At 35.4% G+C, this 19,864-nt stretch overlaps 2 protein-coding genes across 2 annotated transcripts; both read left to right on the forward strand.

Moving 5' to 3' along the window:
• The first annotated feature begins 257 nt into the window (after positions 1–257).
• On the forward strand, positions 258–11,183 carry LOC577930 (arrestin domain-containing protein 1). The gene is made up of 7 exons (XM_778128.4): positions 258–469; positions 1,021–1,131; positions 5,679–5,908; positions 6,855–7,040; positions 7,884–8,069; positions 8,718–8,907; positions 9,410–11,183. Exons 1-7 carry the CDS (start codon positions 328–330, stop codon positions 9,556–9,558), a joined length of 1,194 nt encoding a protein of 397 aa, XP_783221.3. The 5' UTR covers positions 258–327; the 3' UTR covers positions 9,559–11,183.
• A 2,708-nt stretch (positions 11,184–13,891) lies between these two features.
• On the forward strand, positions 13,892–19,864 carry LOC100894136. Its single transcript, XM_030976382.1, has 7 exons — positions 13,892–14,115; positions 16,976–17,027; positions 17,848–17,906; positions 18,378–18,439; positions 18,775–18,848; positions 19,233–19,303; positions 19,740–19,864. The coding sequence occupies exons 1-7, from the start codon at positions 14,034–14,036 to the stop codon at positions 19,862–19,864; spliced, it is 525 nt and encodes a 174-aa protein (XP_030832242.1). The 5' UTR covers positions 13,892–14,033.

The following is a 19,864-nucleotide window of genomic DNA, read 5'->3' on the forward strand; positions in this document are numbered from 1 at the left end:
GCTTCCGAAATACAAACTCGACGAAAAAGCACAGGAATAGTATTTGATGTGTAGTTTATGTGTGCGTCCGCTTTCCCCTAAAAAAGCAGGCAACAGATTTCTACATGCGACTCCGGCCGCGACTGTTCGCTCGCTAGCCAGTCGGATTGCCTGTTACCTTTTATTTGTCGCATTAAATGCGAGAGCGCCACAGATATACCTAATACACGCATTATGTATACAGGAGCGGCAGTGTTTACACTTGGTAACATTAATTTTATGCACACACACGGATTTTAAAACCCACGGGTGGTTTAATAATATCCTCGCTTTCTTCTTCGAACTAAAATGGCGTTGCCCAACACATATTCTTTAAGAGTGGATATCTTGGACATCGTATTCGCGGACGATGACGGGGAAGAATTCAGACCGGGGGATGTCATGCAAGGTTTCGTCCGTGTCGTGCTCCAACACAAGAAAAGCTTCTTAGGTGAGCATCTTTAAGATACTCGGCATCTTGTATTGTATCGATTTACTTTGCGCGCATTCGCATTGTCGCGTTTTGTATTGGGCAGGTGTTAGCTTATCAAATAAAAAAATCACAGTCGAGAAAAAGGAGTCAAATAGAAAAAAATGTCGATAATTTTGAAACGCCTGTCACCGTTTACTCACTTAATGTTTCTATTTCCGTTAACGGTCAGTTAATTCGATAGGTCAATGTAAATATTAAGATTGGCAAGGTGCAGTACGTGTATAGGCCCTATGTTGCAAATGAAGTGATATTTGCTATATGACATATAAAATAGAATTTTTTTCATCAAAGATCTTAGTATTTTATCTTCTGAATACCGGATCGCCGCATATGATGACTAGAAATGCAATGAGGATTTTCCAGTACATTAGGGTTAAGATTTGTGAATGAACCATAACTAGTAATGTACTTTTGGGTAACCTGTAAGCTAGCCTACATGGCGGACGATTTTGCATGTGACTATTTATATTGCAATGCAAATAACCTGTTGTACCATTTTTCTTTGCTAGATATCGACATCAAAATCAAAGGAAAATCGGTAACTCACTGGACAAAAGATGACAAATCATATGCTTCGACAGAGTACTTCTTCAAAGACAGTTGGATATTGTACGGCGAAGGTAACTGTTATAATCTGCATATTATGATGATGAGGAACGAGTTTTGGAGTGGGAGGTCATATTCTTCGGGAGTAATGCTTATCTATAAATAAGAGATACACGAAAGTCAAATTTTACTTAATGTATTTTGTATCTTCCACCCATATCACGAAATAGCATTAACTAAAATATACAATTTGCTTGAGTCTAAAGAGACATTCTTACAAACCTCTTCGTGCTTTTCTAAAATGAAATGCCTGCAGTATGATGAACAGAGAGAGAGAGAGAGAGAGAAGGAGAGGGAGGGGTAGAGAGAAAGAGAGAGAGAGAGAGAGAGAGAAAGAGAGAGGGGAAAACCTGGAATAGGATATATAAAAACAAATCATCTTTAAAAAGCAGATATTTTTAGCTGCTTTTTAAATTTTCTGATAGAATTTCGAAATAAATTTAGTTCTCTTTAACCCATCAACCCCCAATAATCGTGACAACCTAACCCAAACAACATTCAAATTGACTGAATTGAAAATTGATAGTCCAACTGATTTCTATCATACAAGGGAGGTAGAGATGAGATATGAGATAGATAGATACATATAAAGGTAGATAGATAGGGACAGATAATTGAAGAACGAGAAGGGGAGACTTGATGCAGTATTACAACCTAGGGGAGAGAATGAAGAAATAATGAATTTTCATAAATAATCGAAATAACAAAGGCCATTACTAATACGGAAGCGAACAAAAAATTTGGTTCAATGAAATGTGCTAAAACTTAAATTCAAAATTGAAAATATCAATATCTTCACTCCCCCCAATTTTTTTAATGAGATTGGTGCAGTCAGTTATATTTTACCAAAGACACAATCTCTGTTGGAATAGACACTCTTAATTCCTTAAGAAAATGTGAAGAATCAATTCTTCACAACAATAATATCATACATCTAATAATCATTGTAACATAATCCCAAAATATGTCGTGAAATCGCATTAATCGGAGGTTATTGGCACGCAAATAAGCTAATTCGGTGCCTTGATTTCATCGATCGTATACCCGACACGTGCGTTGTAACCAAGGATGTAATAATCATGACGGTGTTTGAGCAGTGATTGTACTGGCACAGTATCAATTATCCGCACAGACCGCAACATAAGCAGCATTCAACTTCGTTAAGCCGCTCAAGTCTGGAGCGTCACGTGATCAAGAAGCGTGCATGTGTTTTATTCAGGGCCTGAGGCGCCGCGTATATGGCGCCAATTTATACTCAGATGAGCGTTATAAAATGGCTACTCATGTTGAAACTGCAGATCATGTAAAGACTAAAGAGTGTAATGTAAGTTTATATCAAATAATGGGGTAAAGTATAAGTGAAAATGATAGATAGTGGTGAACGATTTGAATACAAGGTGGGATAAAGCGATAGGTATTTTAATTTATGACGGGAGCCATTGAGTGATTTAAGGTCAAAGCAATATACAGTGATATAAGACTATTGGACCGATTGTGTGGATGTGTGAGTCAATTTGATAAGCGGGTCGTTAAATTTTAGGCAAACACAGCTCTACCGCATGAACCATAATTGTATTTTGGTTATTCAATTACGGTAGCATTCCAGGCTAGAGGTTTTGCACTGGCAGCATCGAAACTCACGGTGTGTGTTTTGATAAAGGGTTATTAAAATTCAACTTTACAAGCCAAATATTTTTTGAGGATTTGTTTTCTCAGGGCATTCGGATTCCAAGCATACGCTCATTAAAGTCTTTGTGCTCGCTATTAAACGTTTCCCTTCTTAAAATGCCTATTTCTTACTCTAATAATGAGTAATCAATAATTTGTATAATGCAAATGATTTTTTTTTTCTCGTAAGAATCTGCTAGATTTGATAAATTGATTTTTCATCATAAAGTCATTCTTTATTTATGTAGCAGAACCATTCACATAATGTACATGTAGGAAGACGATAGCATTAATAGATATGACAGATGGAGAAAAAAAATCTAAAATTGAGCAATTTAGGACAAAATCAGATAGAGTGCATACATTATACACACAGTGGGAAAGAGAGAGAGAGGGAGAGAGAGGGAGAGAGAGAGGGGGGGGGGATTGTCGAGTGGATGGCAACACAATTTTGTAAATATATAAATGAGATGTTAATAGGTACATTTCTGTATACATAAATTTACTGACTACTGCCATATCTCAATATTGCATAACTTTTTATTTTTAATGAGAGATATTGGTGCATGTTTTGTTTTGTTTTTCAAAACAACCATTCATCGATCACCAAACCAATTAACCCCTCCCATTCTCATCTCCCCTCTCGTCTCCTTTCAGTACCCCTGCCCTTTCCTGAAGTCATCCCAATGCATAAATCTCGCCTCTGTTTACGTAAGAGATTGGGAGTCTGATCACAAACGCTGGGCTAAAATGCTCGGGGGTGGTTGCAAAATGTCAATTACGTTCTTAACACGAAGTATGCATCCTATTTCCAACATCGTTGTCTGCGATTTAACCTCATAAATTGTAATCCTGATCAATTTGCTTTCCTTATAATTCATGATTTGAATTTCCAGTTGAGTGATTTCAGTGAATTTGTTTTTATCTTAATTTGTATTATTTTATTATCACTTGTGTTTGTTTCTATTCTGTCATATTGATCACAATCGCTGGACTAAAACGCTACGGAGGTGGAAACAAAATGTCAATTACTCCCTTGATACGAAGTATGCATTCCACATGTTATTCTCATCCAGATTTTTTAGGATAATCTTGAAGGACAATAATTTCCCCTACTCCAAATTTCTATCCAATTCATGATTTAAAACTTCATTGGATTCATAAACCTCACTTTCCTTTTCTTTCTAGGAATACATTTTTTCTGGCGATTAATGAAAATCAAATCAAAAGTGACATGTGAAATTAAGAAAGCTTCTTGCAGGCAGTGTCTCCGCCAATATCAATATGATTACCAGTATGAAACCTCTTAAAACCTTAGATTTATATTTCCAATGAAACGTAATGTGGAGTCAATCTTTACATTCTTATTCGTCATAATTCATTATTTACATCGGTTTATTGTATTGATGCTACACAGTGGCGTAGGTTGTATCCATCCATTGAAGGGACACTGGTATCATGGTGGTGGCGGTGGGTGGGGGTGGGGGCTATCGGTCTCATTTAGTGGTTTTAATGAGAATAGCAAGGCCAGCCGCTATTACGGGTAGGGTGTGGGAGGGGTCTAATCATCTTCTTTTTACCTTCCATTCCTATCATTCGCTTTGCCCCTCATTATTCTCTTTTCCTTACTTTCTTCTTTATTTTCGCCATTCGATGTAAGAGGGACACATGCCCTACCTACTCTGAAGAGCTACGTCATCGCTTCCATGCTACATGACTGTGGATTCTGGTAGCCAGATTCATGCATTCCTTATGAACTCCCCCTTGTGGGTCCGCTCGATATAATAAACCGTGCTTTGCCAACATGATAAACATACCCATTATGCTGTCAATGCCGTACGTAATGGGCTTGAAGCCTTCGCTCGCAAACATGAATAAATGATATAAGATTCATCCAGTCGAGTGTTTGTCTCTGTGGAAATGATACATAGATAAAAATAGGTCAGTGTTTGTTCAATGCACATTTTGCCTCGCTTTTCATTCGCCAGTTAGAATGATCTAATTTACAAAAATATTTTAGCTTCTAAGTTCGTATGCAAAGCAGTTATGGACTTGTATTTGGTTTTAAAGATTTTGACGTCTAAAACTGCTTTTCATTTACTAGAATCATTATTAACAATTTAGTTACATTATGAAAATGGGTAATATGTGTGAGAGTTCATACGAGAGTCGCATTGATAACACAGACACGAGGCCCAAATCGCTCAATAATTCAACATCAAGTAATTAATAAGATGTATAATGGAGGTCGCTGGCGGGTGATTACAGCACGATGCTATAGTTATAAGATTCTGGAAATTGTATTTTACTGTAAATATGGCACGCCACACCTTAAGTTGAGTAAATTTATATTTGTCTTTATCTGTACTCAGTATAGATTATACACAATACTAGTTTTTTGAGTGCATGTCTCATAAAAGAAGATATAAAATTGTTTAAGATTCCTAAGTGAAGAGATTGGCTTTGAGACAAAGTTTAATTTTTCTCAGAATGTTATTGTGGTATCTATACTATAATATCTTATTACAAAGTACAATAGAACATACTACCCATATATTAGTCATAGAAATAATGACTCCTGTAATCTAGAGGCAACAAGATAACAAATCATTGAGTAAAATATTTCTTTAGATATAGAAATGCGTAGGTAAAAGTGGTATTTCGTTTCGATTTTCGTTTTGTCAGTAAAGTTTACATTTTAAAGTTCTAAATGGCAGTCTCTTTGCTTGAACATTGAAATACAAATTGTGTACGTTTTATGATCATATCAATACGTTTTATAATATTAAAATATTTTAAAGGAAAATGCTATCAAATATTAATTTAAAGCTGCAAAAAAAATATCATGCAAATGATGTTTATATGGATGTGTCATTCATTTCATTTCCTCCAGTCCAAGGAGATAAAAGTCCCAAGACACTCTCACCCGGTGAACACAGATTTCCTTTCCAGTATCGACTACCAGATGCCCTGCTTCCGCCTATCATCCGGAAGCAGTCGGGAGAGGTCAGCTATAACGTCCGGGTCAAGATTCATCGGTTGAATGACAAACCTGCTCACAAGGTCAAGAGACAGTTCAACATCAAAAGAGATCTGGACTTGAATGTTGTGGATGATATTCTGGTAAGGATCAAGGAAAGTTCGTCAAAGGATAAGGATATAATTTAAAACTTAAACCAAAACAAAAATATAGTGTAATCTTTGAAGGCTTCCAAGATGATGATAGATTCGAGGTTTGCGGTTCAACCACGTATTTTTCGACAGAGTTAATCGACACTGAAAAGGGTTCACTCATGCTCTGTCTCGACGATTCAATAGGTTGTACCTATTGTCTTCAGGGTTCAGTCTTCAGTCTTTTAATAAATATATAGTGTTTTTTATGCTAATTGTCCTTGAGTAATGAACATCCTCATGGAAATGAAAGTGTAATTATAATACATTTAAAGTTAAATAAAAAATACTAAGAAATTAATAGCAAAGGCAATTCTCTTAGGGAGCCCTAAATGTTTGGGAGAAGCCAAACATTATATTCAAGAATTTGAATTTACATGCAAGGATCAAAGCATTATCCTGAAAGAGGACGAGCTAGTTTGACCATCTCAAGGTGGAGGAGAGGGATTCCACTCATAATTATATCAAAGCCTTAATCTCAGAAAATGAATATCAAATGTCTTTACTATGCTCATGATGTTTCATATCTACACCTCAAACGGTTTTGAAACTTAAAGCAAACAGAAAGCAAAATAATCAAAATTTATCAATAAATTTTTCTGTGTTTTGTAATGTTAAAAATAATTTTTCGGTTCAAAGATTTTAAAGAAATACGAGTTTTCATTTTCATGTTGTGTCTTGTAACGTAATAAAATGATTTATTTTCAGATAATAATCGTTTTAAAATGAATTAGCTGTCTCTTTAAAGTTAAAATTATAAATGTGTACAACAGTAACATTGTTTATTTACACCAAAACAAATTTAACATATATTTTGTATATTTTTATGTTGATGTTCTGAGAAATAAAACATTTAAAGATTTAAAAAAAAATCTTTCTTATATACTTACGATAACAGGAACCGGTGATGAGGGAAAGCACCCAGACGCTGACGTCATGCTGTTGTCACGTGGGTCAGGTCACAGTAATGGTGGGGATAGACAAGGGAGGCTACGCCACGGGGGAGCCCATCATCCTCTCCGGGCAGGTGGAGGATGACGATGAAAGTACAGATCGGTACGACATCCATGCAGCACTCGTACAGGTACGCATCTCCTTCTTAAAGGGATTGGGACACTTTGTCTCAGATTCTGAAACAAAAGCCTGGATTTAGCTCATGCTGCGATGATAATTATAAGCCTTTAGGTCAGTCAGGAACCCTATCACTTTTACGAGCCGATCGCCTGTCTGCTTATCAAGATATTTATGATTGGAAATCAAAATCCAATTTTGCGTTTTCCTAACGGTTTTCATTACGCTACAGTCTATTGGGGAAAACGAGTATGGTAAAACCGGTCACTCAAAGATTTTTTACTTTTTTGAAGCAATTCTTGATCATTTTGAAGTGCAATTTGTTAAGGGCTTCAATATCACACCATATCAGACACTGATAACACGTAGGGCCGTGCATCTCAGATTTAACATTAAATGATGCCTTTAATATGGTGGAAAGGTGTGGGCGCAATACTCGAATTGTAGATGATGTTAACATTACCAATTATTTGGTAGAGAGGCAAGTTACGACGAAAGCAGGATCTTGGGATGAGGACGGGTGTAAACACTTCAATTTATACAAGTTTAACAAGTTCTTAATCTGTAGAAAACCCTATCTTGCTTTCCATTTACACTTATTTTAAATAGCATGAATTCATGAGTGTAGAATATGGAATTAGGTCGCAAAGGTGGGAGGAGGGGAGAGGGAAACGTGCCCTCCTATGCTTCAATTTCACTACTGTAAGTGGCCCTGCTGGAAGTAAACTGTGAATAAATTGTAGGCATGTAATTCCCGATTGTAATGATAGAAACAATTTTCTTGTATCGATGTGTATGTCCAAAAAAAGTCTTACTGATTATACAATTTAATTCTGTCAACCCGTTTTTCATTCAGGTTACGACATTTAAATCTAAAGAAGGCACATTGACGACTCGTGACGTCATGATTACGTCAGTAATGTCAGGTCACGTGGCATGTGAGCCTCGACGCCTTTCAAATCAAGCCATCTTCTTGCCCAGAGACCTGACACCGTGTGCCTTCCAAGGATGTTCAAATATCGCATTGGATTATGAGCTTGAGGTAAAAAGAAATGAAAAGATTGTAATGAAGGAACTTTCTAAGAAAACAATAGTTCTGAAATTGAAATCAGATTTTATTCGGGACCATTATTTCTATTTTGCTCAAGTGCAAGGTTGATCCGTTCATAGGCGTCTGAGTATTTTAATGAGAATTTATCGATAATTTTGCTACCAATTTCCGAGAAGGAACAAAGATGGTCCTCATATCCCAAAATTTACTGATAAAAAAATAAGGACTGTACTATGCTTCCTGAATTTACGCTTGCTTACTTTGGTGGATTGCTAAATTTGACATTTGATTTTTGGACAAAAGACGACAGCTCCCTTTAGAAATATTTTGTTTTCTTCAATAATCATCTTTAATAGAATCATCTGTATTCAATATCATGTAGGAAGATGATCGTGTTCTTTTGCCCACGTCCTGACATGCATTTTGTCAACTATGCTCCTGAGTGTGGGTATGTAGGGGTGTATGTTGCATTAATAATTATCTCCCTCAAATACAATGGAGAGAACAAGAAAAAAACGTTCATCTGTATGACATAATAGTGCGCCTGTCTGTTCACTTATATACCTCTAAAATGTTTGTAAACAGCAAATAGGCAAGTAACTTACGAATTCAAAATCAATTTTACCACCATTTACCTAGATCAAAGCATACCTTGGCGGCAGCAAGCCTGTAGCTACGTTGAGCTTCCCCATCATCATCGGCACCATACCGGCACATCGGACCATCCAGAGGCCGCAACCACCTCCAGCATTCTCCGTGAGACCACTCCCCGCGTCATACCATGGACCAAGACCGTCAGATATAGAAGGGCAGTCAGCATCTTCAAATGGTAAGGAGGAGGAGGAGGGAGAGGAAAAATGTGGGAGAATGAAGAGAAGAATTTTAGAATAGAAGAATGATAAGATAGCGAAATTGTTAAAGATGAGATGACCATATGGTGTGAAAGAAAAGATAGGAAGAAGAAAGCTGAGCGAAAAAGAAAGAGAAGAGAAAGAAGGATGAAGAAAGTTATGAATTTCAGAAAAATGATAAGATGATAGCAGTGAAGAGAGAAAGAAACAAATAATTGGCTCTAGAATACGAGAACAAAGTTTGGTGAAGTGATTTAAAAGTAATTACTGTTACTAAGACTGTGCAGTTTATTATTAGATGCCTTAAATGATGCAGGAACTTGTCTCGAAATACCATGTTATGATTATGTCGTACACCTGTATACAAAAAAATAAATAACATAAAAAAAATCACTATGATTACTCAAAATATAAAACATTTCAAATGAGAGACAATCAGTATACATGCCCAATTATCTTATTCTGTTTGCTTCCGGTCAGGTCTGCCACCGAGCTATGAGACTGTCATGAAAGAGAAACAAACTGGGGGACCGACAGAAGATGAGAAAGAAAGACTCTCGGTCGTTTCTGGCAGCACGCCCTCTTCGCCATTGGTTCAAGGAGATATGAAACATTATGGCGTGTTCTAGCATTGACTTCTATCATCAATTTCCCAACGAGAATGAAAGATAGCACATTCCTGAATGTGTATTTTGTCTTAGGACTGTGGAACGTGGTACCTGGTAATTGGTATCATCAAGAAGAACAGTTGAGACAGTCCAGAACAGAAATGAAAGCGGGTTGTTTCCGTCGTTGAAAATGGAGAACAAATTTTTGCAATATGAATTTGTTAATTAATTAAAAGCATGGCGTCTGGATATATGCATTTTTTTACTTTCCGTCATCCCATCAAATTCGTCAGTGACTAATTGAGAAGCAATCAATATGTGGTCTCCAAAGCAAATGCATATACGTTTTTACTTCTGAAGTTTTATTATCAGGCCCGTGCATCTCCAGCACGGTGAAATCATGTAAAGAGCTAGGAGAGACAGTCAGAATCACCAATTGCATGATTTCTATCTGCGCACACGCAGCCCCATAATGTACAGAGGGATTCCTCTTTTCTGGTATCCTCAAATGGACCAACCACCCGGAGCATAAAGATGAAGGGGATTCTATCTAGAAACGATGCGCTGGGGGAATTCAGCATCCCGTTGCTTAGCAACATACCCAAGACGTGAAAGAAGACAATTATCCGATACCATCAATGCCTCCGCACATGCGATGTATACCTTCGTTTGAATCATTGGAGGAGCATGGCTGGTGAGGCACCAGAACATTTGTGAATATTGGCTGGAATCTTGTGCTCTTGTCATAATGATGTAGTGCAAGTAGCAAACAGTGGAAGAAAATTACCCAATGCGAAATTTGCGAATTTAGTGATTTTAAGTGTTTTCACCGTAATTCAGAACTGTCCATCATACCAATGACTGAAAAAAACTGAAGTGAACACGCCCGTTTCCATGCCTTGTTTAACTCTAGATGATAAACAGATGAAAAAGTCTTGGTGTAATAGGTAGACAGACAGAAAGTGAAGCCTGGTATGCAGAATTCATTACTAAAACTGACATTAATTTTGTCAACTTTCCCCATACATGGTTGGTGAAGCCAGACGTAACTCTGTGGAGCAACAGTTGATGCAAGAATTTTAAATTTCGGTCTTGGTGCAAGATAGAGAGGAGGATATGAGAACGTTTAAGAAATTATATAGTTATTATGGATATTGTAAATTCAGAAGTCTATATTGTGAATAGTACATTATCTATGTACATAGAGTGTTTATTATGACGTCATTGATGTGCAATTAAGTCGTTTTGGCAAAGCTGGAATTCAGGGTATGCAGGATATTATATGGAGATAATTTATATTTATATATTATTTATGTCATATATTATGTAACCCGTTGGCCCAAAACTACCAAAAGAGTCGCTAAAAATATTCGTTGGTTAATTAACCAGCTATTCCAAACATTCCTAAGAATCATAACACTAATTACTCCAATAAAAATCGCCACTCCAATTTCATGTTAAACTAAAAGCTATTAGTGGCATCTATTTAGAGAAATCACTCTTTTTTGGCTCTGTTGCTACTCTATGGTGGTTTTGCGCCGTCGGGTCACATAAGATTGTGGTTTATATAAGTGCTGTAAATTATAAGCCATCTTTTATTGATGCATGGGTATGATGAATTGAATTAAAACAACTTTATTATAACAATGTATGCATTGGCATATTGATTTACCATGCGTTCTCATTCCTTTTTACAGAACATCACTTCCAACCTGCTAGAAATTGTATGTATCTTTTTTTTTTTTTTTTTACAAATTCTGTCACATTAATGATTTAACTGCCAAATTTATTTTCTACTTTTGGAAAGAAACAGAATATAACATTCTGTCGTTTTTTTTTCCCGTTTTTATTATTTTTTTATTTTTATTTTCTAAGATTGAGAAGATGCCGATCCCATGCTGATTCCGAAACATGGAGATGTGTCATCCTGTTGAAAGTCTCCAGTAGATATAAAACACTTGGTCGATGGAATTTGAATTCAAGGAGAAGGGAATATGAAACATGAAACAGAGAAGCGACTATTTTATTTAGTTTTCAAAGCTAGTTTGAAAAAAAGAAAAGAAAATAGAAAGATGACACATTCGTTCCAACTAAATAGGCTGAATATATTAGGTCTTATCGAGAATGCGAATGATATGTATCAGGTGCTGTGTGTTTTATCAAAAAGCATTCTTCAATGAGAAAGGCTTATCCCATGCTGATTCCGAAACATGGAGCTACATTGATGTCATCTTGTGAAAAGTCTCTATAGTAGATATAAATTCCTTGGTCGATGGAATTTGAATTCAAGGAGAAGGGAATACGAAACATGTGTAAAAGAGAAGCGACTCAAGTTTTTGTAGTTTCCCTAAGCTAGTTTGAAGAAAATGAAGAAAAAAAGATGACACATTCGTTCCAGTTAAATAGGCTGAATGTATTAGGTCTCGAGAATCCGAATGGTATGTATTAGGTGCTGTGTGTTTCATCCAAAATCATTCTTCAATGTTCTCTGAAAATGCTGATCCCATGCTGATTCCAGAAACATGGAGCTATATTGATGTCATCCTGTGGGAAGTCTCAAGTAGATATAAAACACTTGGTCGATGGAATTTGAATTCAAGGAATACCGGGATAAAAGGGATCCTGTATTCATCAGCAAAACATTCATCAGACTGTCTTCATCTGACATAAATACCAGCACGACACCAACATGGAACATGCATTCTCATTCACCATTTGACTGGAGAGGCGCCAATTTCCATTCGACATCGCGTATCAAGAGAGATAGTTGGGACACCCGTATATGCGTACACGGTCAGAGATGAAATCATTGAGCTTGGAATAGTTCCCTCCAACGAATACATACAATCTCCTATAGGAGGAAACTATTTAAGGATCATTGAATGACTGACCAATCAGAGGCGACTTCCAGTGACAAAACTATCTCTCTTATTCTCAACCAGCTATGACATTCGCGATCATCGCTGCCCGGTGAGGATTTCTTCGTAGATCTCGAATGATGTCTGCCCTGATCCTTCCGGTGGCTATTAGTACCGATGTCATCGCTCGTCATCCCTCGGCATGTCGTCGGCGAGGAATGGCAAGGTCAAGTTCACATCGGAAAATATAACCCAAGTACATGATACCTGAAGGTTGTGTTTGAACGAGTCCGCACTACAGGAGAAAGTTTCGTCTCCTTGCATGGAAGTGATATGTAACATGTCGGTGGTCGGCGGTCGTAGATGAGGCGGTGACGATCGTGATGATGGGGATGATGATTGTTTCGGTAATAGGCATGATGGTTGTTATCATAACCTGTCAGGGAGGGAAAATTATGGAATAAATTATTTTCTCTTGTCAGTAAAGTTTAATGAACGATTCCACTCTAATGTAAAACATAGATAAAGGGTGATTAGACTTTCAGCCTGTGTGAATATAAACAAAATGAAAAATAAAAGAGGGAGAGTATAATATGATAGGAATAGGAGTAAAATAAACTGATTGAGATTGAAAAATTAAGATAGACAGAGAAAGAGAGAGATAGAGAAGAAGAGTGTGTGCATGAGAGAGGAAGAGAGGATGACAGGTTGAGAAAGAACTTGAAAGAATGAAAGGGAGAGAGAGAGAGAGAGAGATTGTGTGTGTATGTGTGTGTGTGTGCGTGTGAGTATGTGTTTGTGCGTGAGAGAGAGAAAGTTTTGTATACACTTAATTCCTCATACATCATGTCACTTTAATTTTGTTTATTTTTCTTTTCTTTAATGTTAAAATAAAGCTTAAAGTTGATTAAAGTTATTGTTTACCGCATAAAATAATGGATTTTTAAAAGGAAAAACCTCCAGCTTTTCTAGCGACGTCCTTTCTATATAATATCAATGCACCACACTGGTGGTATTAATAAACATTCATCACCTACCCCTTTGTTCTATTTTTAAAAAAAAAGCACTTCTAGATGCATCGTCAACGCGAACTCCTGTGTGATACAACCGTTGTGGTATGCCGCTTTTGACACGCGTATATAATTTAAAACCACGTTCACATGAACTTGGTCATCACTTTCTCTCCCCCCCCCCTCTCTCTCTCTCTCTCTCTCTCTTTCTATATCTCTCTCTGTAATTCATTGTCATTGTCATTTTACATGTGAACGGGGCCTCGCTGCGGGGATGTCAACCTACTCCCATGGCTTGGCGATAACTCATCGGACGGAAAATAGCACATGCGCTTATGACATGAAAATAATGTATGTTCCCCTCCTCCATCTCGGCAAGCATGCGCACATCTCGATCCAAACGATTCGTGCAAGACCAGCGTCAGAGCATGGGTATAAATACCGCGATCGTGCGGTGGTTCAGTCATATATCACTAGAAGAATCATCAAGGAAGGATAGGAGAAGAGATCAGAACCACTTGATCAGAACAGAAGAGAAGTTTTAAAAAATCTAGTTAATTCTTTTGACAGGATCAAAGTCAAAGTTCTTTTGTTGAAATTATTCTTGGCTACAAAGCAGACGACAGTCATGCCTCAGCAACCTAAGAATCATGTTGAACAAGTTTGTTTGGCGCGAAGACTCGAGTCAAGCGTCACCGTCAATTTACTCGGTGAGTATTAATTATCATTTACTAATTTTAGGACTTATTCTTTAACATGCTTGTTTTGTTACTTTGTTGGTCTTTCTCCTTCTTTTTATGTGAGCTTTTGTGTATGCATACTTTAAAAGCATGTATATATCGTCACTGATTGCTTTCTTTTTTTCTTCAATTGTTTTTATGCCAAGATAAATTTTAAAAATTGTTGTGCAAAGAAAGTTTTGTTGTTGATTTACATTACTGAAATGTAATTCTAATATATAGGTTTATCCAACTACTTATGATTTTGATTCTAAAATTTATCAAGACAGAATGACCGATATCACATATAAAAAGAATGCTTGAATGCTAAATTTACACTGATGATATACACATTTTGACAAAATAATGTTCTAAACCGCAATTGTGATCCTTCTTTCTTTTAAAGTCAAATTTCTATAATCTTTGTAAAGATATGAATAGAAATGAATTAGAGATCGAATATATTTTTAGAGGGTTATTAGCCGGGAGCATGGGGATAATTCGTTTGTCTTAAGTATTTACTTTATCGGAAAATATTCATATAATGTTAGCAATTTTAACGAAATAACTCATCAATATTACTATCCTCAAATTAAAACTTAATGCTGCTCAAGAAGAGTGCGAAACTAACTGTTTAAAAAAAAGTTTGTAGTTGTCCCAATTACGAATATCAAAATAGAGAATAATAAATGTAAATCAAGAGCTTTCAACAGTTGTTGTTGATCGTGAAAAGACCATTATCAAGAAAATTAATTTGACAAAGCTCATAAATCTAAACCATAAAGTGTTTACATTTGTCTCGTAATAGAGACACTTGTTTTTCGAAATATTTAGTGCCCCCTCCCCCAGAGAGTTTATGCACCATTAAAAATGAATCGAAACAAAAGCGATCAAATATCAAATAAAAAACATGTTAGAAATTGAAGTGTTATAAATCGTGTTCCGAACAAACCCGCCAGCTGCTATGCATGTGGGCGATTGGGCTTATATTACGCCCAAAGGGAACGGAATCACCGCCAAATTGTCTCACTCGTCGAATAAAAACTATGCTGAAGTTCAACAGATGTCAAATACCATTGCAGTGATTCCGTGGAGTATTCGTATATCTCTGACTGTCTCATTGTCTACATAACTTCGTTTTGTAGAGTTTATAGGGGAAAAACGATACATCAATGGGGGAGTGGAATTACATACCTCAATGGTGTTTTATATGTAATATAGATATGTCATGAATGACAGAACAATTCTAAAGGAATTTCACTATTTCAGATTTTTTAGCGATTTAAGAAGAATTGTTTATTTGTCTGAAATAGGGGTGGAGGTTCAAGAAGTACTGCAATCTTTAGAGGTATATATTTATTTGATAACAATGAGATTATATTACTGTTTGGAAGAAAAAAATACGAACAATATAAAATGGAATATATATTTTTCAGTCAACAAGAGCAAAAGTCATTACAGTTCCTGGAAAAGCTACCGGCGATATGTGATTGTTATCAAAAACAGTGATTTGCCTAATTTTAACGTCTACATTTTACAATTTCTCAGCAAATACCCTGTGAAGTTTCTACAAAATTCCAATGTGTCGCTCTTGTAGCTTCTTTAAGTTTTAACGTATGTCACATTTCATTTTGAGCAACAAAAAGGCCTAATTATTATTTTGTTTTTAAATAGTTGAAATAAAAGTAGATTTTTAACACAAAGTAACACTTAAAATTGTATTTATAAACATGTAGCCTATTTAATTGCGATGGTCCGTGTTAGAGAACACATTCGACTCACTTCTCAATATTGTTCGCTGTCAACAGCAAAATACTTTCGAAAGTGGTTAATTGGCTAATGCCCGTGGAATCTCGAATCGCGGAGCAGCGAATTCCTCGAATGCCAGTGAACTGATCTGTCGTCTGCTAACTCGAAACACGGCGGGGGAAGTCTACTGAAATAATGTGTCATGTACCCCCGAACAAATGAGTCAAAATTATGATATCATTAGGCAGTAATCATGAGACATGTATATGACTTTGATTTATGAAATGAAAATACATGTCACTGATCTGGTGACGTGTATAATTACTTTCATTACAATGAAGTCAAGATGGATTAACCAAGTACATTATTCATTTTGTCCTAATTTACAAATCATATCCCGCTAAGCTTGAACCCGCTGCTGATTTAGCGGTTATTTCTTTTATTTCTTTGAAAAAGTGTTAGTAACATTCTGGATTTGGCTGAATTGAAGCTTTCAAAGAAAGGATCGATAAGAAGAAGAAGAAGAAAAAAAAAGAAGCATAAGTTTATACCCCCCTAAAATGAAATAAGTTAACATTAACAACAAAGAAAATATTTTTTATTATTTTTGTATTCAGTTCTGAGTACATGATAAAATGAATATACATTGAAATATGAAGAAATGTAAACTTAAAAAAACCCAGAAATGGCCAGGGCTCCAAGATGAGCGAAGCTTGCCGTCTTGTGAGCCCTGACAATCAAGTACAAGCAACAAAAAAAAACAAAAAAACAAACCGGTGTTGCAGGAAGAAAAAAACAAGCAGATAAAACAAACAGCTTCAGGAAGAATATTGTTTAAATGTTTGATACATACTGAAGCTGAATAAGGAGCATTGACTTGGTTGAACCCAACCGTCTGATTTCCTCATTTCCTTTGAGGGCAAAAGCCAAAATGTTTTTGTTTGAATTTGGACACAATACCATCAAAAAAAATTAAATATGATTTATTTTCATATGAGTTTCTATTTCTTATCATTGCCTTCTTGACCCTATTTCCTGAGTGTCACCCCCTCTCTAACATCTTGTTCTAACATTGTCTCCTAACTCATTTATGCTATAACAGGTGCAGCTGTGACGTCACTCACGATGAATGGTGTAGAAAGACTGTTTTTGAGGTGAGATAATTTATCAATGTTCACATAATTATTTTGACATTTTGACTATATTAATTTATGTCTATTCAAGATGACTGGTATATTTGACCCATAGAAAACGCATCCACGCGACCTAATAAAATATTGCTATTTTGAATGACGTTCACTTTCAAAATGAAAAGAAATGAAAAGTGAAGTGAGTAGTATTCTAGGTCGAGGTGAAATTGATACCCCGGGGTGATGCAGCTACAGGGCAAATAAGTCTCACCATAAGGGAATGTCCCCCCCCCCCCCTCCCAACAAAAAATAAATAAATAAATAAATAAATAAATAAATAAATAAATAAATAAATAAATAAATAAATAAATAAATAAAAATAAATAAATAAATAAATTAAAAAAAAAATAGGTAATAATAATAATAATAATAATAATAATAATAATAATAATGATAATAACGATTTTAAAACAAATTAAATAAAAAAGAATCAAGAAAAATGGAAAGGTGAAGAAATTGTATTTTTAAATTTTCTATTTGAAACGAAATCACTTATTCAATAAAATATACTAAATAATACACCATTGCCGCAAATCGCATTTGGAAAGCTGACGATTGTGTTCAAAACATAATGACATAGAAATAAGATATCGTAAAGAGTTGTGTTTTTTTATCTATGTATAATGTATGAGAATTGTATTCATAAGTCATGCATTGCTATTTATACTTTTATGTTAGTTTGTACTCTCATACCCCGAGAGGGGTCAAAGAGTCAATAAAATTCTAAATTCTAAAATTCTAAATTTTAAATCTCAATCATAATTATTTTACCTTTTCCTCGCAGTAAGTCAACGGTATTGAACAACAAGACACCAATTAGGAGCGGCATTCCAGTGTTATTGTGTAAGTATCTATTACTTTTCATGTAATTAGTCTTCCACAAAAATTATTTATATATCAGATCAGTACCCTAGTTGAAATTTAAATTCGTTTGGCAATAGTCAGAGTGATTGGCCGTTATTTTTGTTCAATTTGTGAAAATGAAACACTTTGAAAGTTTGACATATTGGCTAGAATTGTTGATTTAATGCTTATAACATTTATTGATGGTATATACAAATACAAGTATCCTTATTTCTATCGTTACACGTAACCATTTAGAAAAATATCTTTATCTTCATTGATAGTTTTATGATGGTAAAGAAGCATTTACCTTTATCACGAAAACGTTTCGACTAACAATTCTTCTCTCCAAATGATAAAGGAGAACTGATAACAATTGGCATACGTATTGATTTTATATTAAATCCTCTTTTCGAATATGGGAATATGGATGAACATGTTAACAAAAAGGATGTTTTTTTCTTCATACAGCTGAAGACCCGGAACACGCTTTCTTCAGAACGTCACAATGGATTCTCGTAGAACAAAACAAGGTAATATCATTTACTGGAATTATTTTCTTGATAATATTTGTTTCATCTAATAGTAGACAGGTTAACTTATAACAATGTAAATACATACATGAAGTTGTGGAAAGCATTATAGATATACTATACTTATACTATGTAATGTTTGGAATTGAAACAAACTTCCATCTCTCTTCTTCTTCACTCGTCATTCTGCCCCTCACGTCATACTTGTTGACTAATGGCATTATCATGATCAATTATATGTATTTCTTGATATAGGTGAGGCTGTATTCTCGATATAAACCCCATTTTAACCATTTTTTGCATTTTTGTTGTTTATTTTACCCCCTGTTTTGCAGTATCCCAACGGTGACGTCAATGCGTCTTTCGTTCTTGAAGACAACGAAAACACGAGAAAACAGTGGGACCAAAAGTGAGTGGAAAGCATTAGAAAAAAACATGCTCTAAGAGGAAAGATACAGATGAGATCTTACTTTCTATATATTTTGTATAAAAATATTAATTTGGAGGCTCGTGAGAGTGATAGGCCTATATTACAGAAAATATATACAGGTACTCAGAACGGAGAGTATGAGAATTCCATGGAGACCCTCTGTGATAGCAGCTGATCCGCATAAAGAGGCATCCCTGATTAAATAAAACTAGTGATAACATTGAAAAAGAAGATATTGCTCCTCCAGAAACAGAACGCAACTATTTAAATACAAAGTCCAGATTTTATTAGACTTTCCTTCTTTTTTGTCTATATCTCTTGTAATTTTAAAATTATATTCCGATATTCTCTTTATTTCCACAGATTTAAGGCCACATTAAAGATCTCGCTGAAAAAGAAGGAAATCACATTTGATTACATTATCGAAAATAAAGGTAAGCTCATACGTAAGTGTTTAAATTCAGAGTTCAAAGTTTGAGCTAAAGTAAGGAGATGGCAATAGAGGAAAAAGGAAAAGAAAAAATTAGTAGTAGAAGATTAATAAGAAACTAGAGTGTGAAAAGGGATGAAAATATCAGAAAGAGAAGAAAATGCACAAAAGAAAAGAATATATAACAACTAGATGAAGATAAGAAAGAAATAACAAAAGAATAATGAAAACACGAGTATCAAGATCGAGTATACGTCATGTAGATGGAATTGAACTGAAATTAAGATTTAAACAGACAAAATAGAGACGGTAAAAAAGTATAGAACAAATATTGAAGATACGTATTGGGAAAAGTGATATATGTCGAAATATGAATCCGGAAAAAGCAATGAAATGAAAAACGAAGAACTTATCATCATCTATATTTTGTTTAATTTTAGATTCCAAGCCTTTCACATGCGCCCCAATGCTTCAAAATCATTTCCTTGTCGATGACGTCACAAATACCTCCGTTTTGGGACTCCAAGATGCAGATTCCTCCGATGAGGTAAATGGTTTTTTTTAA

This window comes from Strongylocentrotus purpuratus, unplaced genomic scaffold, assembly GCF_000002235.5.
Source record: "Strongylocentrotus purpuratus isolate Spur 01 unplaced genomic scaffold, Spur_5.0 spur5_scaffold_9, whole genome shotgun sequence".
Classification (NCBI taxonomy): Eukaryota; Metazoa; Echinodermata; class Echinoidea; order Camarodonta; family Strongylocentrotidae; genus Strongylocentrotus; species Strongylocentrotus purpuratus.

What these genes read in the sequence shown, in the direction of transcription:
- LOC577930 (XM_778128.4), top strand. Translation starts at nt 328, where the DNA reads ATGGCGTTGCCCAACACATATTCTTTAAGAGTGGATATCTTGGACATC. An exon ending in ACACAAGAAAAGCTTCTTAG is followed by an intron (nt 470 to 1,020) that starts GTGAGCATCTTT and finishes TTTCTTTGCTAG; the next exon opens with ATATCGACATCAAAATCAAA. An exon ending in CATTGGATTATGAGCTTGAG is followed by an intron (nt 8,070 to 8,717) that starts GTAAAAAGAAAT and finishes CCATTTACCTAG; the next exon opens with ATCAAAGCATACCTTGGCGG.
- LOC100894136 (XM_030976382.1), top strand. Translation starts at nt 14,034, where the DNA reads ATGCCTCAGCAACCTAAGAATCATGTTGAACAAGTTTGTTTGGCGCGA. An exon ending in CGGCATTCCAGTGTTATTGT is followed by an intron (nt 17,907 to 18,377) that starts GTAAGTATCTAT and finishes TTCTTCATACAG; the next exon opens with CTGAAGACCCGGAACACGCT. An exon ending in AGAAAACAGTGGGACCAAAA is followed by an intron (nt 18,849 to 19,232) that starts GTGAGTGGAAAG and finishes TTATTTCCACAG; the next exon opens with ATTTAAGGCCACATTAAAGA.